Source organism: Scyliorhinus torazame, chromosome 7, assembly GCF_047496885.1.
Source record: "Scyliorhinus torazame isolate Kashiwa2021f chromosome 7, sScyTor2.1, whole genome shotgun sequence".
NCBI lineage: Eukaryota > Metazoa > Chordata > Chondrichthyes > Carcharhiniformes > Scyliorhinidae > Scyliorhinus > Scyliorhinus torazame.
Genome location: NC_092713.1, coordinates 275,558,113 through 275,572,827, shown reverse-complemented (window position 1 = coordinate 275,572,827; position 14,715 = coordinate 275,558,113). Strand labels below are relative to the sequence as shown.

Sequence of the window (14,715 nt, the reverse complement as noted above, 5' to 3'; positions counted from 1 at the left end):
TCCTAGAAAGCGCAGCACCGCCTTCTTGTCTGTCGGCTTCTGCATGGCCGTGATGGCTGCCACCTTGTCGGCATCCGGCCGCACCCCCTGTGGTGTTGGGTGTTCTGACACACAGAAGAGCCAACACAGTTGCATATGGTACAACGTTTCTTTATTTAAACTCACTATTTACAACTTGGTCTTTTGCACTCTGCACGTGGGGGGCTCCCTGCTTGTGGTGTTTCAACAGCTCTTTCTTGTTTCCTTCTCCCCAGACCTACTGACCTCCAGGTGTCGTGCTCGTGCTTTTTATGTGGTTGGTGTTCTTGTCTGTGATTGGTTGTGGTGTTGTGTGCTCTGATTTGCCTGTTAGTGTGTCCATCATGATGTGTGTGTTTGAATATCATGACATCCCCCCTTTTTACAAAGATATGTGCCTACGTGGTAATAAATATGATCGTGACGTGAGTGCATCTAAGAGTGTGTGTGTGTCGTGTGCAGCATGTGTCTATGACGGAACTATGTACATGGGGCGATGTCGAGTGCGTCACATGAATCCAGTTGTACCATAACATAACAGAAATGCGAACGAGAGAAGAAGAAAAAAAAATTTGAACAGTTGTCCAGTCAGACGACATCTGGAACGATAAACAACAACAGGTTATCATGTAAAATTGTCCAACTTATTAAACATATGAACTGTATTATAAGTCCATTCTAATGGGTTTGCGACGAATTCGGGTTGACCGCCTTAAGGGTGGATCAAGAACCACCGGCTGCTGTGCAGGCATGGCCATGGGTGGCGATGGAAAGGGCGTGATGTGCGGCAGCTCCACAAAGTCATCCTCGGAAGCCTGTTGAGGATCTGGCGTGTTGTGTGGCTGTGAGCGTGGAAGTCGGCGAAGGGCGCGCCGATTGCGGCGACGCACGGAACCATCCGGCATGCGAACCAGGAACGAGCGGGGAGCCACTTGTCGGAGGACTTCGGCCGGTGCTGACCAGCCACCATACGGTTGATGGACGCGTACTTTGTCTCCGGAGGACAGGGGGGGCAGGTCCGTCGCTCGTGTGTCGTACCGACCTTTCTGGCGATCACGCTGCAGTTGCATGTTCCGAAGAACCGCCTCATGGTCTGTTGTCGGTGCCAGGACGGAAGGTACCGTCGTCCTGAGGGAGCGACCCATTAGTAGCTGCGCTGGCGAGAGGCCCGTGGATAACGGGGCCGATCGATAGGCCAGCAAGGCAAGGTTAAAGTCCGATCCGTCATCAGCCGCCTTGCACAGGAGCCGCTTTGCGATGTGGACACCCTTTTCAGCCTTCCCGTTCGATTGTGGATGCAGAGGGCTGGATGTCACATGAGTGAAACCATATGCTGCGGCAAAGGACGACCATTCACGGCTGGCAAAACAAGGTCCATTGTCTGACATGACAGTCCTTGGAATGCCGTGGCGAGCAAACGTTTCCTTGCAGGCCCCAATGACTGCGGACGACGTCAGATCATGGAGAGGCATGACTTCCGGGTAGTTTGAGAAGTAGTCTATAATAACAATGTAATCTCTGCCGAGCGCGTGAAATAGGTCAACACCCACCTTCGCCCAGGGGGACGTCACCATCTCGTGTGGTAGAAGTGTTTCCGGAGGTTGCGCTGGCTGAAACCTCTGACAGGTTGTGCAGTTGAGCACCATGTTGGCTATGTCTTCATTAATACCCGGCCAATATACCGCCTCCCGGGCCCTTCGTCTGCATTTTTCGACGCCCAAGTGGCCTTCGTGTAGTTGACGAAGAATCATCTGGCGCACACTGTGTGGAATGACGATCCTATGCGATTTCATAAGGACCCCGTCTATATTGGTGAGATCATCTCGCACATTATAAAACTGGGGGCACTGCCCTTTTAGCCACCCTTCCGTCATGTGGCGCATCACTCGCTGCAGCAGAGGGTCAGTCGCCGTCTCTGCGCGTATGTGGGCCAGACAAGGATCATCAGCTGGCATATTTGCTGCTGTCAGAGTCACGTGTGCCTCAATTTGACGCACGAACCCCTCCGCATCTGGTGGTGTGCTCACTGCTCGGGAAAGAGTGTCCGCCACTATGAGTTCCTTCCCCGGAGTGTAGATCAGTTCAAAATCGTACCTCCTGAGTTTAAGTAAGATGCGCTGGAGGCGAGGAGTCATGTCGTTCAGGTCTTTGTTAATGATGTTGACCAGGGGGCGGTGGTCAGTTTCGACCGTGAATCGTGGCAGGCCATACACATAGTCGTGGAACTTGTCCAGTCCAGTTAACAAGCCCAGGCATTCTTTTTCGATTTGCGCGTAGCGCTGTTCGGTAGGGGTCATGGCTCGTGAGGCATACGCAACCGGGGCCCATGATGACGTGCTGTCTTTTTGCAGGAGTACCGCTCCAATACCAGATTGGCTGGCGTCTGTTGAGATCTTTGTAGGGCGAGTCGTGTCAAAGAAGGCCAGCACTGGTGCCGTGACCAGTTTGTGCTTGAGCTCCTCCCATTCCCGCTGATGCGACTGGTGCCAGTTGAATTCCGTCGATTTTTTTACGAGATGGCGCATGTTTGTTGTATGAGAAGCCAGGTTGGGAATGAACTTCCCAAGGAAGTTGACCATGCCCAGGAATCTTAAGACAGCCTTCTTGTCAGCCGGTCGTGGCATGGCTGTGATGGCGCTAACCTTGTCTGCATCGGGACGGACCCCGGACCTTGAGATGTGGTCCCCGAGGAATTTCAGCTCCGTCTGGCCGAAAGCACACTTCGCACGGTTGAGACGCAGGCCATTTTGCCGTATGCGGGTGAAGACACGTCGAAGACGATGCATGTGTTCCTGCGGAGTGGTGGACCAAATGATGATATCGTCCACATATACACGTACCCCTTCGATGCCTTCCATCATCTGCTCCATAATGCGGTGGAATACTTCAGATGCCGAAATGATGCCGAATGGCATCCGGTTGTAGCAGAATCTGCCAAAAGGGGTGTTGAATGTGCATAGTCTTCGGCTGGCCGGGTCCAGTTTGATCTGCCAGAATCCTTTGGACGCATCCAATTTAGTGAATATGTTGGCTCGCGCCATCTCGCTGGTGAGGTCTTCTCGTTTCGGGATGGGATAGTGTTCCCGCATGATGTTGTTGTTCAGATCTTTTGGATCTATACATATACGGAGCTCGCCAGAGGGCTTCTTTACACAGACCATGGAGCTGACCCATGGCGTGGGCTCCGTGACCTTGGATAGGACCCCTTGGTCCTGAAGAATCTGCAGTTGTGCCTTGAGGCGGTCTTTGAGAGGCGCAGGAACCCTGCGAGGTGCGTGAACGACAGGGATGGCGTCCGGTCTGAGTCGAATCTTGTACGTGTGTGGCAATGTCCCCATGCCTTCAAAAACCTCCTGGTTGTGAGCGAGGAGGGAATGGAGATTCGCGTGGAACTCAGCATCCGGGAAGTCGGATATCTCATCTGGAGAGAGAGACATGATGCGCTGTACCAGGTGAAGGACCTTACACGCTTGTGCGCCCAGTAACGAGTCCTTTGATGAGCCCACAACTTCGAAGGGGAGTGTGGCCGTGTACCTCTTGTGAGTCACCTGTAGCTGGCAAGATCCTACGGACGGGATAACGTTCCCGTTATAGTCAACCATCTTAAGCCGGGATGGTGTGATGGGTGGTTTGACCTTCATGGCCTGGACTGCAGAGTAAGCAATCAGGTTGGCGGATGCGCCGGTGTCCAGACGGAAGGCGACGCGCGATCGGTTGACCGTCAGGGTGGCACACCACTCATCGTCTGGATTGATGGCATTGACCTTGTTGACATCAATGACGGCAACTCGGAAGTCATCCTGGTCATCTGCATCACTTAACTGGAAGTCGTGATGCGTGGGCTGGACGGTCCTGACTCGTGTGCGAGGTTGTCGAGGATGCGCCGGATCCATGGGTTGAACCGCACGACAGCGGGCTGCGTAGTGGCCTATCATGGCACATCTGTTGCACTGTCGGTATTTTGCAGGACATTGCCCTTTTAAGTGTAGACCTCCACACTTGCTGCACGTCATGACGTCACGACGTTCGTTGCGCCACTGCGCATGCGCAGTGCGATCTTGCGGTGGGCGCGCCTGCGCAGTGCGTCCCTCGTTGTGGCCGTTATTCTTGGCGCGCACCTGCGCGGGAGACCGCGAAAAGCGCGGGAAGCGGCCGCTGTCGTCCGGGCCGTGGGGCGGGAAGAAATCGACGGCCTGGATCCGTTCAACGTCGTGGGCGGCCTGGCTTGCCGATTCGACGGCTGGGGACCCCCTCCGTGCCAACTCGGACGCCTGAAATCGGGCAAAACGGCAGGCAGCATTTTCATGGAGGACACAGGCTCCCACAGCAGACGCTAAGGTGAGGCTCTTTATTTTAAGAAGCTGCTGGCGTAGGCCACTAGAGGCAACGCCAAAAACAATCTGGTCCCTGATCATGGACTCTGTGGTGGTGCCGTAACCGCAGGACTGCGCTAGAATCCGGAGGTGCGTCAAAAAGGGTTGAAAAAGCTCCTCCTTACCTTGCAGGCGTTGCTGAAAGATGTATCTTTCGAAAGTTTCGTTTACTTCAGTTTGAAAGTGCTGGTCCATTTTGAGGATGACCGTGTCATATTTGGCCTGGTTTTCGCCTTCCTCGAACACCAGTGAATTAAAGACATCGTTTGGGTGGGGGCCTGCGTAGAAGAGGAGCATTGCAATCTTCGAATCATCCGAGACATTCTGTTTTTCGGTGGCACGGATGTACAGGTCAAATCGCTGCCTGTAGAGCTTCCAGTTGGTGCCTAGGTTCCCCGTGACTTGCATCGGCTGCGGTTTGCCGGTGTGGTCCATGTCCAGAATGGCAGGTTGGTAGGCAGGTATCGATCCACTCCTGTACCATGTGGTGTTGGGTGTTCTGACACACAGAAGAGCCAACACAGTTGCATATGGTACAACGTTTCTTTATTTAAACTCACTATTTACAACTTGGTCTTTTGCACTCTGCACGTGGGGGGCTCCCTGCTTGTGGTGTTTCAACAGCTCTTTCTTGTTTCCTTCTCCCCAGACCTACTGACCTCCAGGTGTCGTGCTCGTGCTTTTTATGTGGTTGGTGTTCTTGTCTGTGATTGGTTGTGGTGTTGTGTGCTCTGATTTGCCTGTTAGTGTGTCCATCATGATGTGTGTGTTTGAATATCATGACACCCCCAACCGGGAGATGTGGTCCCCCAGGAACTTCAGCTCGGTTTGTCCAAAAGAGCATTTGGCTCGGTTGAGATTCAGGCCCTGGTCACGTATCAGTTTAAAGACGCGCTGGAGGCAACTGATGTGCTCCTGCGGTGTGGTGGACCAAATAATGATGTTGTCTACATAGACGCGCACCCCTTCGATGCCCTCCATCATCTGTTCCATGATGCGATGGAACACTTCAGAGGCCGAAATGATGCCAAATGGCATCCTCTTGTAGCAGTATCTGCCAAATGGAGTGTTGAAAGTGCACAGCTTCCTGCTGGACTGATCCAATTTAATCTGTCAGAAGCCCTTTGAGGCATCAAGCTTGGTGAATATTTTTGCCCGAGCCATCTCGCACGTGATCTCCTCACGTTTGGGCATGGGGTAGTATTCCCTCATTATGTTGCGATTTAAATCTTTCGGGTCGATATAGATCCGAAGTTCGCCGGAAGGCTTCTTGACACACACCATGGAGCTGACCCATGGAGTCGGCTCCGTTACCCGGGAAAGCACTCCTTGGTCCTGAAGGTCCTGCAGCTGTTGCTTGAGGCGGTCCTTGAGGGGTGCTGGGACCCTGCGAGGTGCGTGAACTACCGGGGTGGCATCCTGTTTGAGCTGGATTTTGTACGTGTAGGGCAGTGTGCCCATGCCCTCGAAAACATCCTGGTTGTGCGTGAGGATTGAGTTGAGCTGCGCCCTAAAGTCAGCATCTGGGAAATCGGACGTGCCTTCTGGAGAAAGAGAGTGTACACGCCAAACGAGGTGGAGGATTTTGCACGCCTGTGCGCCTAACAGAGAGTCCTTTGAGGAGCCCACGTTTTCGAATGGTAGTGTGGCTTTACATGAGTTGTGTGTCACTTCGAGCTGGCACGACCCCGTGCCGGGGATGACGTTGCCATTATAGTCAACGAGTTGACAGTTGGATGGCAGAATAGGTGGTTTAACCTTCAGGGGCTGGAATGCTGATCATGCGAGGAGATTGTCGGAGGCACCAGTGTCCAGGCAGAATCTGATCTGGGATCGGTTGACCGTCAGGGTGGCACACCACTCGTCGTCCGGATCAATGTTGTGCACTGACAGCGGCTGGTGCGTTCGACTCGGGGACAGCTTGTTCTTGTTGATGACAGCAACGCGGAAGGGCTCCCTGTCCTCAGTGTCACTGGTCTGTGTGGCGTCGGGATCGGACTCGGTGAACGTGGGTTGAAGTGCCTGAATGTTTCTGCGAGGCTGGTTAAGCGGGTACGATTTGGCTGGGTGAGCTGCTCGACAGCAGGCAGCATAGTGGCCCAACCTGCCACAGCATAGGCATTGTCGCGCTTTGGCAGGACATTGCTGCTTTAAATGGGCGGAGCCACAGTTGCCGCACGTCGTGACGTCAGTGCGTTCGTTGCGCCACCGCGCATGCGCGGTACGGTCTTGCGTAGTGTGCGCCTGCGCATCGCGTTTCTCTGCGTCAGCATCCCCTCTTTTGGCACGTACAAGCGCGGGAGGCCTCGGAAAGCACGCAAAATGGCCGGCTGTCTCCTGGCCGCAGCCCGGGAGGTACTCGATCGTCTGGACCCGCTCCGCCTCGTAGAGCCCGTGTCGCGCCGTTTCAACCGCCTGGAAGTGTGAGTACTGGCTGGTGGTGTTCTCATGCAGGACGCAGGTCTCGACGGCAGTCGCCAGGGTGAGTTGCTTGACCCGAAGGAGCTGGTGGCGCAGGGTGTCCGACATGACTCCGGAAACTATCTGCTCAAGTATCATGGAGTCAGAGGTGGTCCCATAGCCGCAGGGCTGCGCGAGGATGCGGAGGTGTGTTAAGTAAGACTGGAAAGGTTTGTCCTTACCCTGCAGGCGCTGCTGGAACAGGTACCTCTCGAAGCTCTCGTTTACTTCAACGCTGAAGTGTTTGTCGAACTTCAGGAGCACCATCTTGTATTTGGTTTTGTCCTCGCCGTCCGTAAATGTAAGGGAGTTAAAGATGTGGATGGCGTGTTGCCCCGCCGTGGAGAGAAGAAGGGCAATCTTCCTGGTGTCCGATGCATTCTCCCTGTCTGTGGCCTCGAGGAAGAGTTGGAAGCGCTGCTTGAACAGTTTCCAATTGACCCCGAGATTGCCAGAGATTTGGAGCGGTGGCGGCGGGTTGATGTTCTCCATGGTGCAGGACGGTGAATTGCTGAAACGTTGCAGGTAGGTCTCACAGGCACTGGCTTGCGTCCACTTCTGGTATCATGTCGTATTGGGTGTTCTAATGTACAAACAATCCAACACGGCTGGAGATGGTGTAACTCAATTTTATTAACTGGTTAACTGTAAGAACACACTGCTAACTTGGGTACGTGCATTACCAGCTAATCTGTGGACCCTGTCCTATCACTATCTGGGTGAGGCACTCAGCACATGGTGAATGTCTGAGTGGCAGGCTCTGAGCTCCGTGCTCTGAGCTGGCTGCTGCTGGAATGGGCGGGCACTGTAGTGTCCACTTTTTGTATAGTGCGTGTGCTCTCACTGGTGATTGGCTGCGATGTTGTGTGTGTGTTGGTTGGTCCTACTGCATGTCCATCAGTGTATTTGATTGCACCATGATATGCTGATCTAAATATCATGACAAACCACATGTCATAAATCCTAGCAGAAGGCGACGCCACGCAGAGAGCACAGATTGACTCCACTGAGGGAGTGATGCCGGCCTCCATAGCGAGTTCGTTGACAGGCTCCAGAATGGCCACAAGCGACGACTCCGGAGCGACAGCCGTGAACGAGGAAGACTATGCCGGGCTATCTGCCTTGTATGAGCAGCCAGCAGCAGACATTAAATGTCTACCCACTGTTGATCAAAGCAGTGAACAAAACCACCACAACAACAACAACAGATCTCGTGATTTTGTGTCTGCGCCACAGCAATCACCCAACCCAGCTTGCAAAAAAGATGACATACGGGGTCAACACACATAAAAGTCCGCTACTAACGTCAACTTACTTCGACCATTCCGATGTCTCATGATGTCCTCACGGACACACATAAACACTGACGGTCACAGCGACATGGCGACATCAACACTGCCACCTCACCGACAGGCGAAAGGATCAACCCACCTGATCAAAGGCATTCAGTCTGGACTCACAAAGTGTTTTGTTAGAATTGGACTTTTTAAACGTTGATTGACTTTGTACAGTCATTAAATCCATCCCATTCTGTACACAGCGTTACTTGTTTTATCTGTTCCCAGTTGACTTAATTCATTATGTTTGTTTAGTTTTTGTTACCATTTGTACACCATACAGAAAACCTGTAGCACATTAAAAAGGGGGAGATGTGGTGATCTCTGTAGGTGCATGCACACAAGGGGTTAATGGGCAGATAGCATCACATGATCACCAGAGGGCTGGACCAACAGGGGTATAAAGGGCAGCCACACGGGGTCTCTCTCTCTCGGGTGTGCTGTGAACAGGGAAACATCAGAATCACACAGATAGTTAGTGGAGTTACATTTAGTTACAATTGTTAAATCTTGCTTTCCAATTCCTAGTTCCCATGTTAAGGTAAAGAACTCATGCATTAAAAGTTATAGTTACTCAATAAACCTTTGTTGTTACTGGACGGGTTTGAGTCTTCAACAAGATCCAGAGGACCTCACCATCAACCAAGGATTGAGTAACACATGTTACTGACCACGCAGGTAACACAATGGGGGCAGTGTGGGGGGTGGAGGGGGCTGTATGGGGGTGGGGGAGCAGTGTGAGGGTGGAGGTGGCAGTGTGGGGGTGGAGGGGCTAGTGTGGGGGTTGGGGGGGCAGTGTGGGGTTGGGGAGTGGAGGGGGCAGTGAGGGGGTGGCGGGGCAGTGTGGGGGTAGCAGAGGTGGAATGGCTGTATGGGAGTGTGGGGAGCAGTGTGGGGATGGAGGGGGCAGTGTGGGGGTGGAGGGGGCAGTGTGGGGATGGAGGGGCTAGTGTGGGGGTGGAGGGCCTAGTGTGGGGGTGGGGGTGGAGAGGCAAGTGTGGGGGTGGAGGGGCTAGTGTGGGGGTGGAGGGAGCAGTGTGGGGGTGGGGGGGCAGTGTGGGGATCGGGGGGAGGCAGTGTGGGGATCGGGGGGGCAGTGTGGGGATCAAGGGGCAGTGTGGGGATCAAGGGGCAGTGTGGGGGTGGAGGGGGCACTGTGGAGTGGAGGGGGCAGTGTGGGGGGGGAGGGGGCAGTGTGGGGGGGGAGGGGGCAGTGTGGGGGGTGGGGGGTGGAGGGGGCAGTGTGGGGGTGGAGGGGGCAGTGTGGAGTGGAGGTGGCAGTGTGGGGGTGGAGGGGGCAGTGTGGGGTGAGGGGGCAGTGTGGGGGGTGGAGGGGGCAGTGTGGGGTGTGGAGGGAGCAGAGTGGAGGGGGCAGAGTGGGGGTGGGAGGGACAGTGTGGGCGGTGGAGCGGGCTCTGTGGGGGTGGGGGGGTGGAGGGGGCAGTGTGGGGCTGGTGGGGTGGTGGAGGGGGCAGTGTGGGGGTGGTGGGGGGTGCGGATGGAGGGGCAGTGTGGGGGTGGTGGGGGGTGCGGATGGAGGGGCAGTGTGGGGGTGGAGGGGGCAGTGTGGGGGTGGAATGGGCAGTGTGGGGGGGGAGGGGGCAGTGTGGGGGGTGGAGGGGACAGTGTGGGGGGTCGAGGGGACAGTGTGGGGGGTGGAGGGGACAGTGTGGGGGGTGGAGGGGGCAGTGTGGGGGGTGGGGGGGCAGTGTGGGGCATGGTGGGGGCAGTGTGGGGGTGGAGGGGGTGGTGGGAGGGGCAGTGTGGGCGGTGGAGGGGGCAGTGTGGGGGTGGGGTGGTGGAGGGGGCATTGTGGGGGTGCGGATGGAGGGGTGGTGCAGATGGAGGGGCAGTGTGGGGGTGGAGGAGGCAGTGTGGGGGTGGAGGGTGGAGGGGGCAGTGTGTGGGGTGGAGCGGGAAGTGTGGGTGGTGGAGAGGGCAGTGTGGGCGGTGGAGGGGGCAGTGTGGGGGGTGGAGGGGGCAGTGTGGGGGGTGGAGGGGGCAGTGTGGGGGTGGGAGGGGCAGTGTGGGCGGTGGAGGGGGCAGTGTGGGGATGGGAGGGGCAGTGTGGGCGGTGGAGTGGGCACTGTGGGGGTGGGGGGGTGGAGGGGGCAGTGTGGGGCTGGTGGGGGGGTGGAGGGGGCAGTGTGGGGGTGGTGGGGGTGTGCGGATGGAGGGGCAGTGTGGGGGTGGTGGGGGGGTGCGGGTGGAGGGGCAATGTGGGGGTGGTGGGGGGATGCGGATGGAGGGGCAGTGTGGGGGTGGAGGGGGCAGTGTGGGGGTGGAGGGGGCAGTGTGGGGGGTGGAGGGGGCAGTGTGGGGGTGGAGGGGGTGGAGGGGGCAGTGTGGGGGTGGAGGGGGCAGTGTGGGGGGTGGAGGGGGCAGTGTGGGGGGTGGAGGGGACAGTGTGGAGGGTGGGGGGGCAGTGTGGGGCGTGGTGGGGGCAGCGTGGGGGTGGAGGGGGTGGTGGGGGGGTGGAGGGTGTGGTGGGGTGGTGGGAGGGGCAGAGTGGGCGGTGGAGGGGGCAGTGTGGGGGTGGGGTGGTGGAGGAGGCATTGTGGTGGTGCGGATGGAGGGGTGGAGGGGTGGTGCGGATGGAGGGGCAGTGTGGGGGTGGAGGGGGCAGTGTGGGGGTGGAGGGTGGAGGGGGCAGTGTGTGGGTGGGAGGGGGAAGTGTGGGGGGTGGAGGGGGCAGTGTGGGGGGTGGAGCGGGCAGTGTGGGGGGTGGAGGGGGAAGTGTGGGGGGTGGAGGGGGAAGTGTGGGGGGTGGAGGGGGCAGTGTGGGGGTGGAGGGGGCAGTGTGGGGGTGGGATGGGCAGTGTGGGCGGTGGAGGGGGCAGTGTGGGGATGGGAGGGGCAGTGTGGGCGGTGGAGTGGGCACTGTGGGGGTGGGGGGGTGGATGGGGCATTGTGGGGGTAGTGGGGGGGTGCGGATGGAGGGGCAGTGTGGGGGTGGTGGGGGGGGTCCGGATGGAGGGGCAGTGTGGGGGTGGTGGGGGCAGTGTGGGGGGGGGGGGGCAGTGTGGGGGGTGGAGGGGGCAGTGTGGGGTTGGAGGGGGCAGTGTGGGGCTGGAGGGGGCAGTGTGGGGGGTGGAGGGGGCAGTGTGAGGGGGGCATTTTGGGAGTGTAGGGGTCAGTGTGGGGGTGGGGAGTTGGGAGGGGCAGTGTGGGCGGTGGAGGGGGCAGTGTGGGGGTGGGGTGGTGGAGGGGGCAGTGTGGGGGTGCAGATTGAGGGATGGTGGGGGGTGCGGATGGAGGGGCAGTGTGGGGGTAGAGGGGGCTGTGTGGGGGTGATGGGGGAGCAGTGTGGGGGTAGAGGTGGCAGTGTTGGGGAGGCGGGGCAGTGTGGGGGTGGAGGGGGCAGAGTGGGGGGTGAAGGGTGGAGGGGGGGGCAGTGTGGGGGGTGGAGGGGACAGTGTGGGGGTGGAGGGGGTGGAGGGGGCAGTGTGGGGGAGGGGGGCAGTGTGGGGGTGGGGGGTGCAATGTGGGGGTGGGATGGGCTGTGTGGCTGGGTGGAGGGGGTAATGTGGGGGTGGGAGGGGCAGAGTGGGGATGGGGGGGTGGAGGGGGCAGTGAGGGGGTGGTGGGGGGGTGGGAGGGGGAGAGTGGGGATGGGGGGTGGAGGGGGCAGTGAGGGTGTGGTGGGGGTGCGGATGGAGGGGCAGTGTGGGTGTGGTGGGGGTGCGGATGGAGGGGCAATGTGGTGGAAGAGGGGGCAGTGTGGGGGTGGGGGTGCAATGTGAGGGTGGGAGGGGCAGTGTGGCAGGTGGAGGGGGCAGTGTGGGAGTGGAGGGGGCAGTGTTTGGGGTGGAGGGGGCAGTGTGGGGGTGGAGGGTTCAGTGTGGGGGGGGTGGGGGGGAGGGGGCAGTGTGGGAGGTGGGGGCGGTGGGAGGGGGCAGCGAGGGGGTGGTGGGGGGTGCGGATGGAGGGGCAGTGTGAGTGTGGTGGGGGTGCGGATGGAGGGGCAATGTGGTGGAAGAGGGGGCAGTGTGGGGGTGGGGGTGCAATGTGAGGGTGGGAGGGGCAGTGTGGCAGGTGGAGGGGGCAGTGTGGGGGTGGAGGGGGCAGTGTTTGGGGTGGAGGGGGCAGTGTGGGGGTGGAGGGTTCAGTGTGGGGGGGATGGGGGGGAGGGGGCAGTGTGGGAGGTGGGGGCGGTGGGAGGGGGCAGTGTGGGGGGTGGAGGGGGCAGTGTGGGGGTGGAGGGGGCAGTGTGTGGGTGGAGGGTTCAGTGTGGGGGTTGGGGGGGGTGGGAGGGGGCAGTGTGGGGGGTGGAGGGGGCAGTGTGGGGGTGGAGGGGGCAGTGTGGGGTTGGGGGTGCAATGTGGGGGTGGGAGGGGCAGGTGGAGGGGGCAGTGTGGGGGTGGTGGGGGTGTGCGTGGTTGAGGGGGCTGTGTGTGGGTGGGGGGGTTGAGGGGGCAGTGTGGGGGGTGGAGGGGGCAGTGTGGGGGGTGGAGGGGGCAGTGTGGGGGTGGAGGGGGCAGTGTGGGGATGGAGGGGCTAGTGTGGGGGTGGAGGGCCTAGTGTGGGGGTGGAGGGAGCAGTGTGGGGGTGGGTGGGCAGTGTGGGGATCGGGGGGGGGGCAGTGTGGGGATCGGGGGGGCAGTGTGGGGATCAAGGGGCAGTGTGGGGATCAAGGGGCAGTGTGGGGGTGGAGGGGCAGTGTGGGGGTGGAGGGGGCAGTGTGGAGGTGGAGGGGGCAGTGTGGGTGGGGAGGGGGCAGTGTGGGCGGGGAGGGGGCAGTGTGGGGGTGGAGGGGGCAGTGTGGGGTGTGGACGGAGCAGTGTGGAGGGGGCCGAGTGGGGGTGGGAGGGACAGTGTGGGCGGTGGAGGGGGCACTGTGGGGGTGGGGAGGTGGAGGGGGAAGTGTGGGGCTGGTGGGGGGGTGGAGGGGGCAGTGTGGGGGTGGAGGTGGGGTGCGGATGGAGGGGCAGTGTGGGGGTGGAGGGGGCAGTGTGGGGGTGGAATGGGCAGTGTGGGGGGTGGAGGGGGCAGTGTGGGGGGTGGAGGGGACAGTGTGGGGGGTGGAGGGGACAGTGTAGGGGGTGGAGGGGACAGTGTGGGGGGTGGAGGGGGCAGTGTGGGGGTGGGGGGGCAGTGTGGGGCATGGTGGGGGCAGTGTGGGGCATGGTGAGGGCAGTGTGGGGGTAGAGGGGGTGGTGGGAGGGGCAGTGTGGGCGGTGGAGGGGGCAGTGTGGGGGTGGGGTGGTGGAGTGGGCATTGTGGGGGTGCGGATGGAGGGGTGGTGCAGATGGAGGGGCAGTGTGGGGGTGGAGGAGGCAGTGTGGGGGTGGAGGGTGGAGGGGGCAGTGTGTGGGGTGGAGGGGGCAGTGTGGGCGGTGGAGGGGGCATTGTGGGGGGTGGAGGGGGCATTGTGGGGGGTGGAGGGGGCAGTGTGGGGGGTGGAGGTGGCAGTGTGGGGGGTGGAGGGGGCAGTGTGGGGGGTCGAGGGGGCAGTGTGGGGTTGGGAGGGGCAGTGTGGGCGGTGGAGGGGGCAGTGTGGGGATGGGAGGATCAGTGTGGGCGGTGGAGTGGGCACTGTGGGGGTGGGGGGGTGGAGGGGGCAGTGTGGGGCTGGTGGGGGGTGGAGGGGCAGTGTGGGGGTGGTGGGGGGGTGCGGATGGAGGGGCAGTGTGGGGGTGGTGGGGGGGTGCGGATGGAGGGGCAGTGTGGGGGTGGTGGGGGCAGTGTTGGCGTGGAGGGGGCAGTGTGGGGGGTGGAGGGGGCAGTGTGGGGGGTGGAGGGGGCAGTGTGGGGGGTGGAGGGGACAGTGTGGAGGGTGGGGGGGCAGTGTGGGGGGTGGAGGGGACAGTGTGGTGGGTGGGGGGGCAGTGTGGGGCGTGGTGGGGGCAGTGTGGGGGTGGAGGGGGTGGTGGGGGGGTGGAGGATGTGGTGGGGTGGTGGGAGGGGCAGAGTGGGTGGTGGGGGGGTGGAGGGTATGGTTGGGTGGTGGGAGGGGCAGAGTGGGCGGTCGAGGGGGCAGTGTGGGGGTGGGGTGGTGGAGGAGGCATTGTGGGGCTGCGGATGGAGGGGTGGAGGGGTGGTGCGGATGGAGGGGCAGTGTGGGGGTGGAGGCGGCAGTGTGGGGATGGAGGGTGGAGGGGGCAGTGTGTGGGTGGGAGGGGGAAGTGTGGGGGGTGGAGGGGGCAGTGTGGGGGGTGGAGGGGGCAGTGTGGGGGGTGGAGGGGGAAGTGTGGGGGGTGGAGGGGGCAGTGTGGGGGTGGAGGGGGCAGTGTGGGGGTGGGATGGGCAGTGTGGGCGGTGGAGGGGGCAGTGTGGGGATGGGAGGGGCAGTGTGGGCGGTGGAGTGGGCACTGTGGGGGTGGGTGGGTGGATGGGGCATTGTGGGGGTAGTGGGGGGTGCGGATGGAGGGGCAGAGTGGGGGTGGTGGGGAGGGTCCGGATGGAGGGGCAGTGTGGGAGTGGTGGGGGCAGTGTGGGGGGGGGTGGCAGTGTGGGGGGTGGAGGGGGCACTGTGGGGGGTGGAGGGGGCAGTGTGGGGGGTGGAGGGGGCAGTGTGGTGGGGGCAT

At 60.6% G+C, this 14,715-nt stretch overlaps 1 protein-coding gene across 4 annotated transcripts in view; it reads left to right on the top strand.

Moving 5' to 3' along the window:
* The window catches only part of LOC140427052 (organic cation/carnitine transporter 2-like), a 214,434-nt gene that overhangs the window by 165,812 nt on the left and 33,907 nt on the right, over positions 1-14,715 (top strand). The window contains exon 9 of one of the 4 annotated variants that reach the window (XM_072512500.1): positions 7,822-8,391. The exons of 2 other annotated variants lie outside the window; for them this stretch is intronic. In XM_072512500.1, the coding sequence (XP_072368601.1) occupies positions 7,822-8,141 (320 nt within the window). In that variant the 3' untranslated portion in view covers positions 8,142-8,391. Of the gene's footprint in view, positions 1-7,818; positions 8,392-14,715 lie in introns of those variants that run through there. One more of the 4 variants, XM_072512499.1, reaches the window with a different exon arrangement.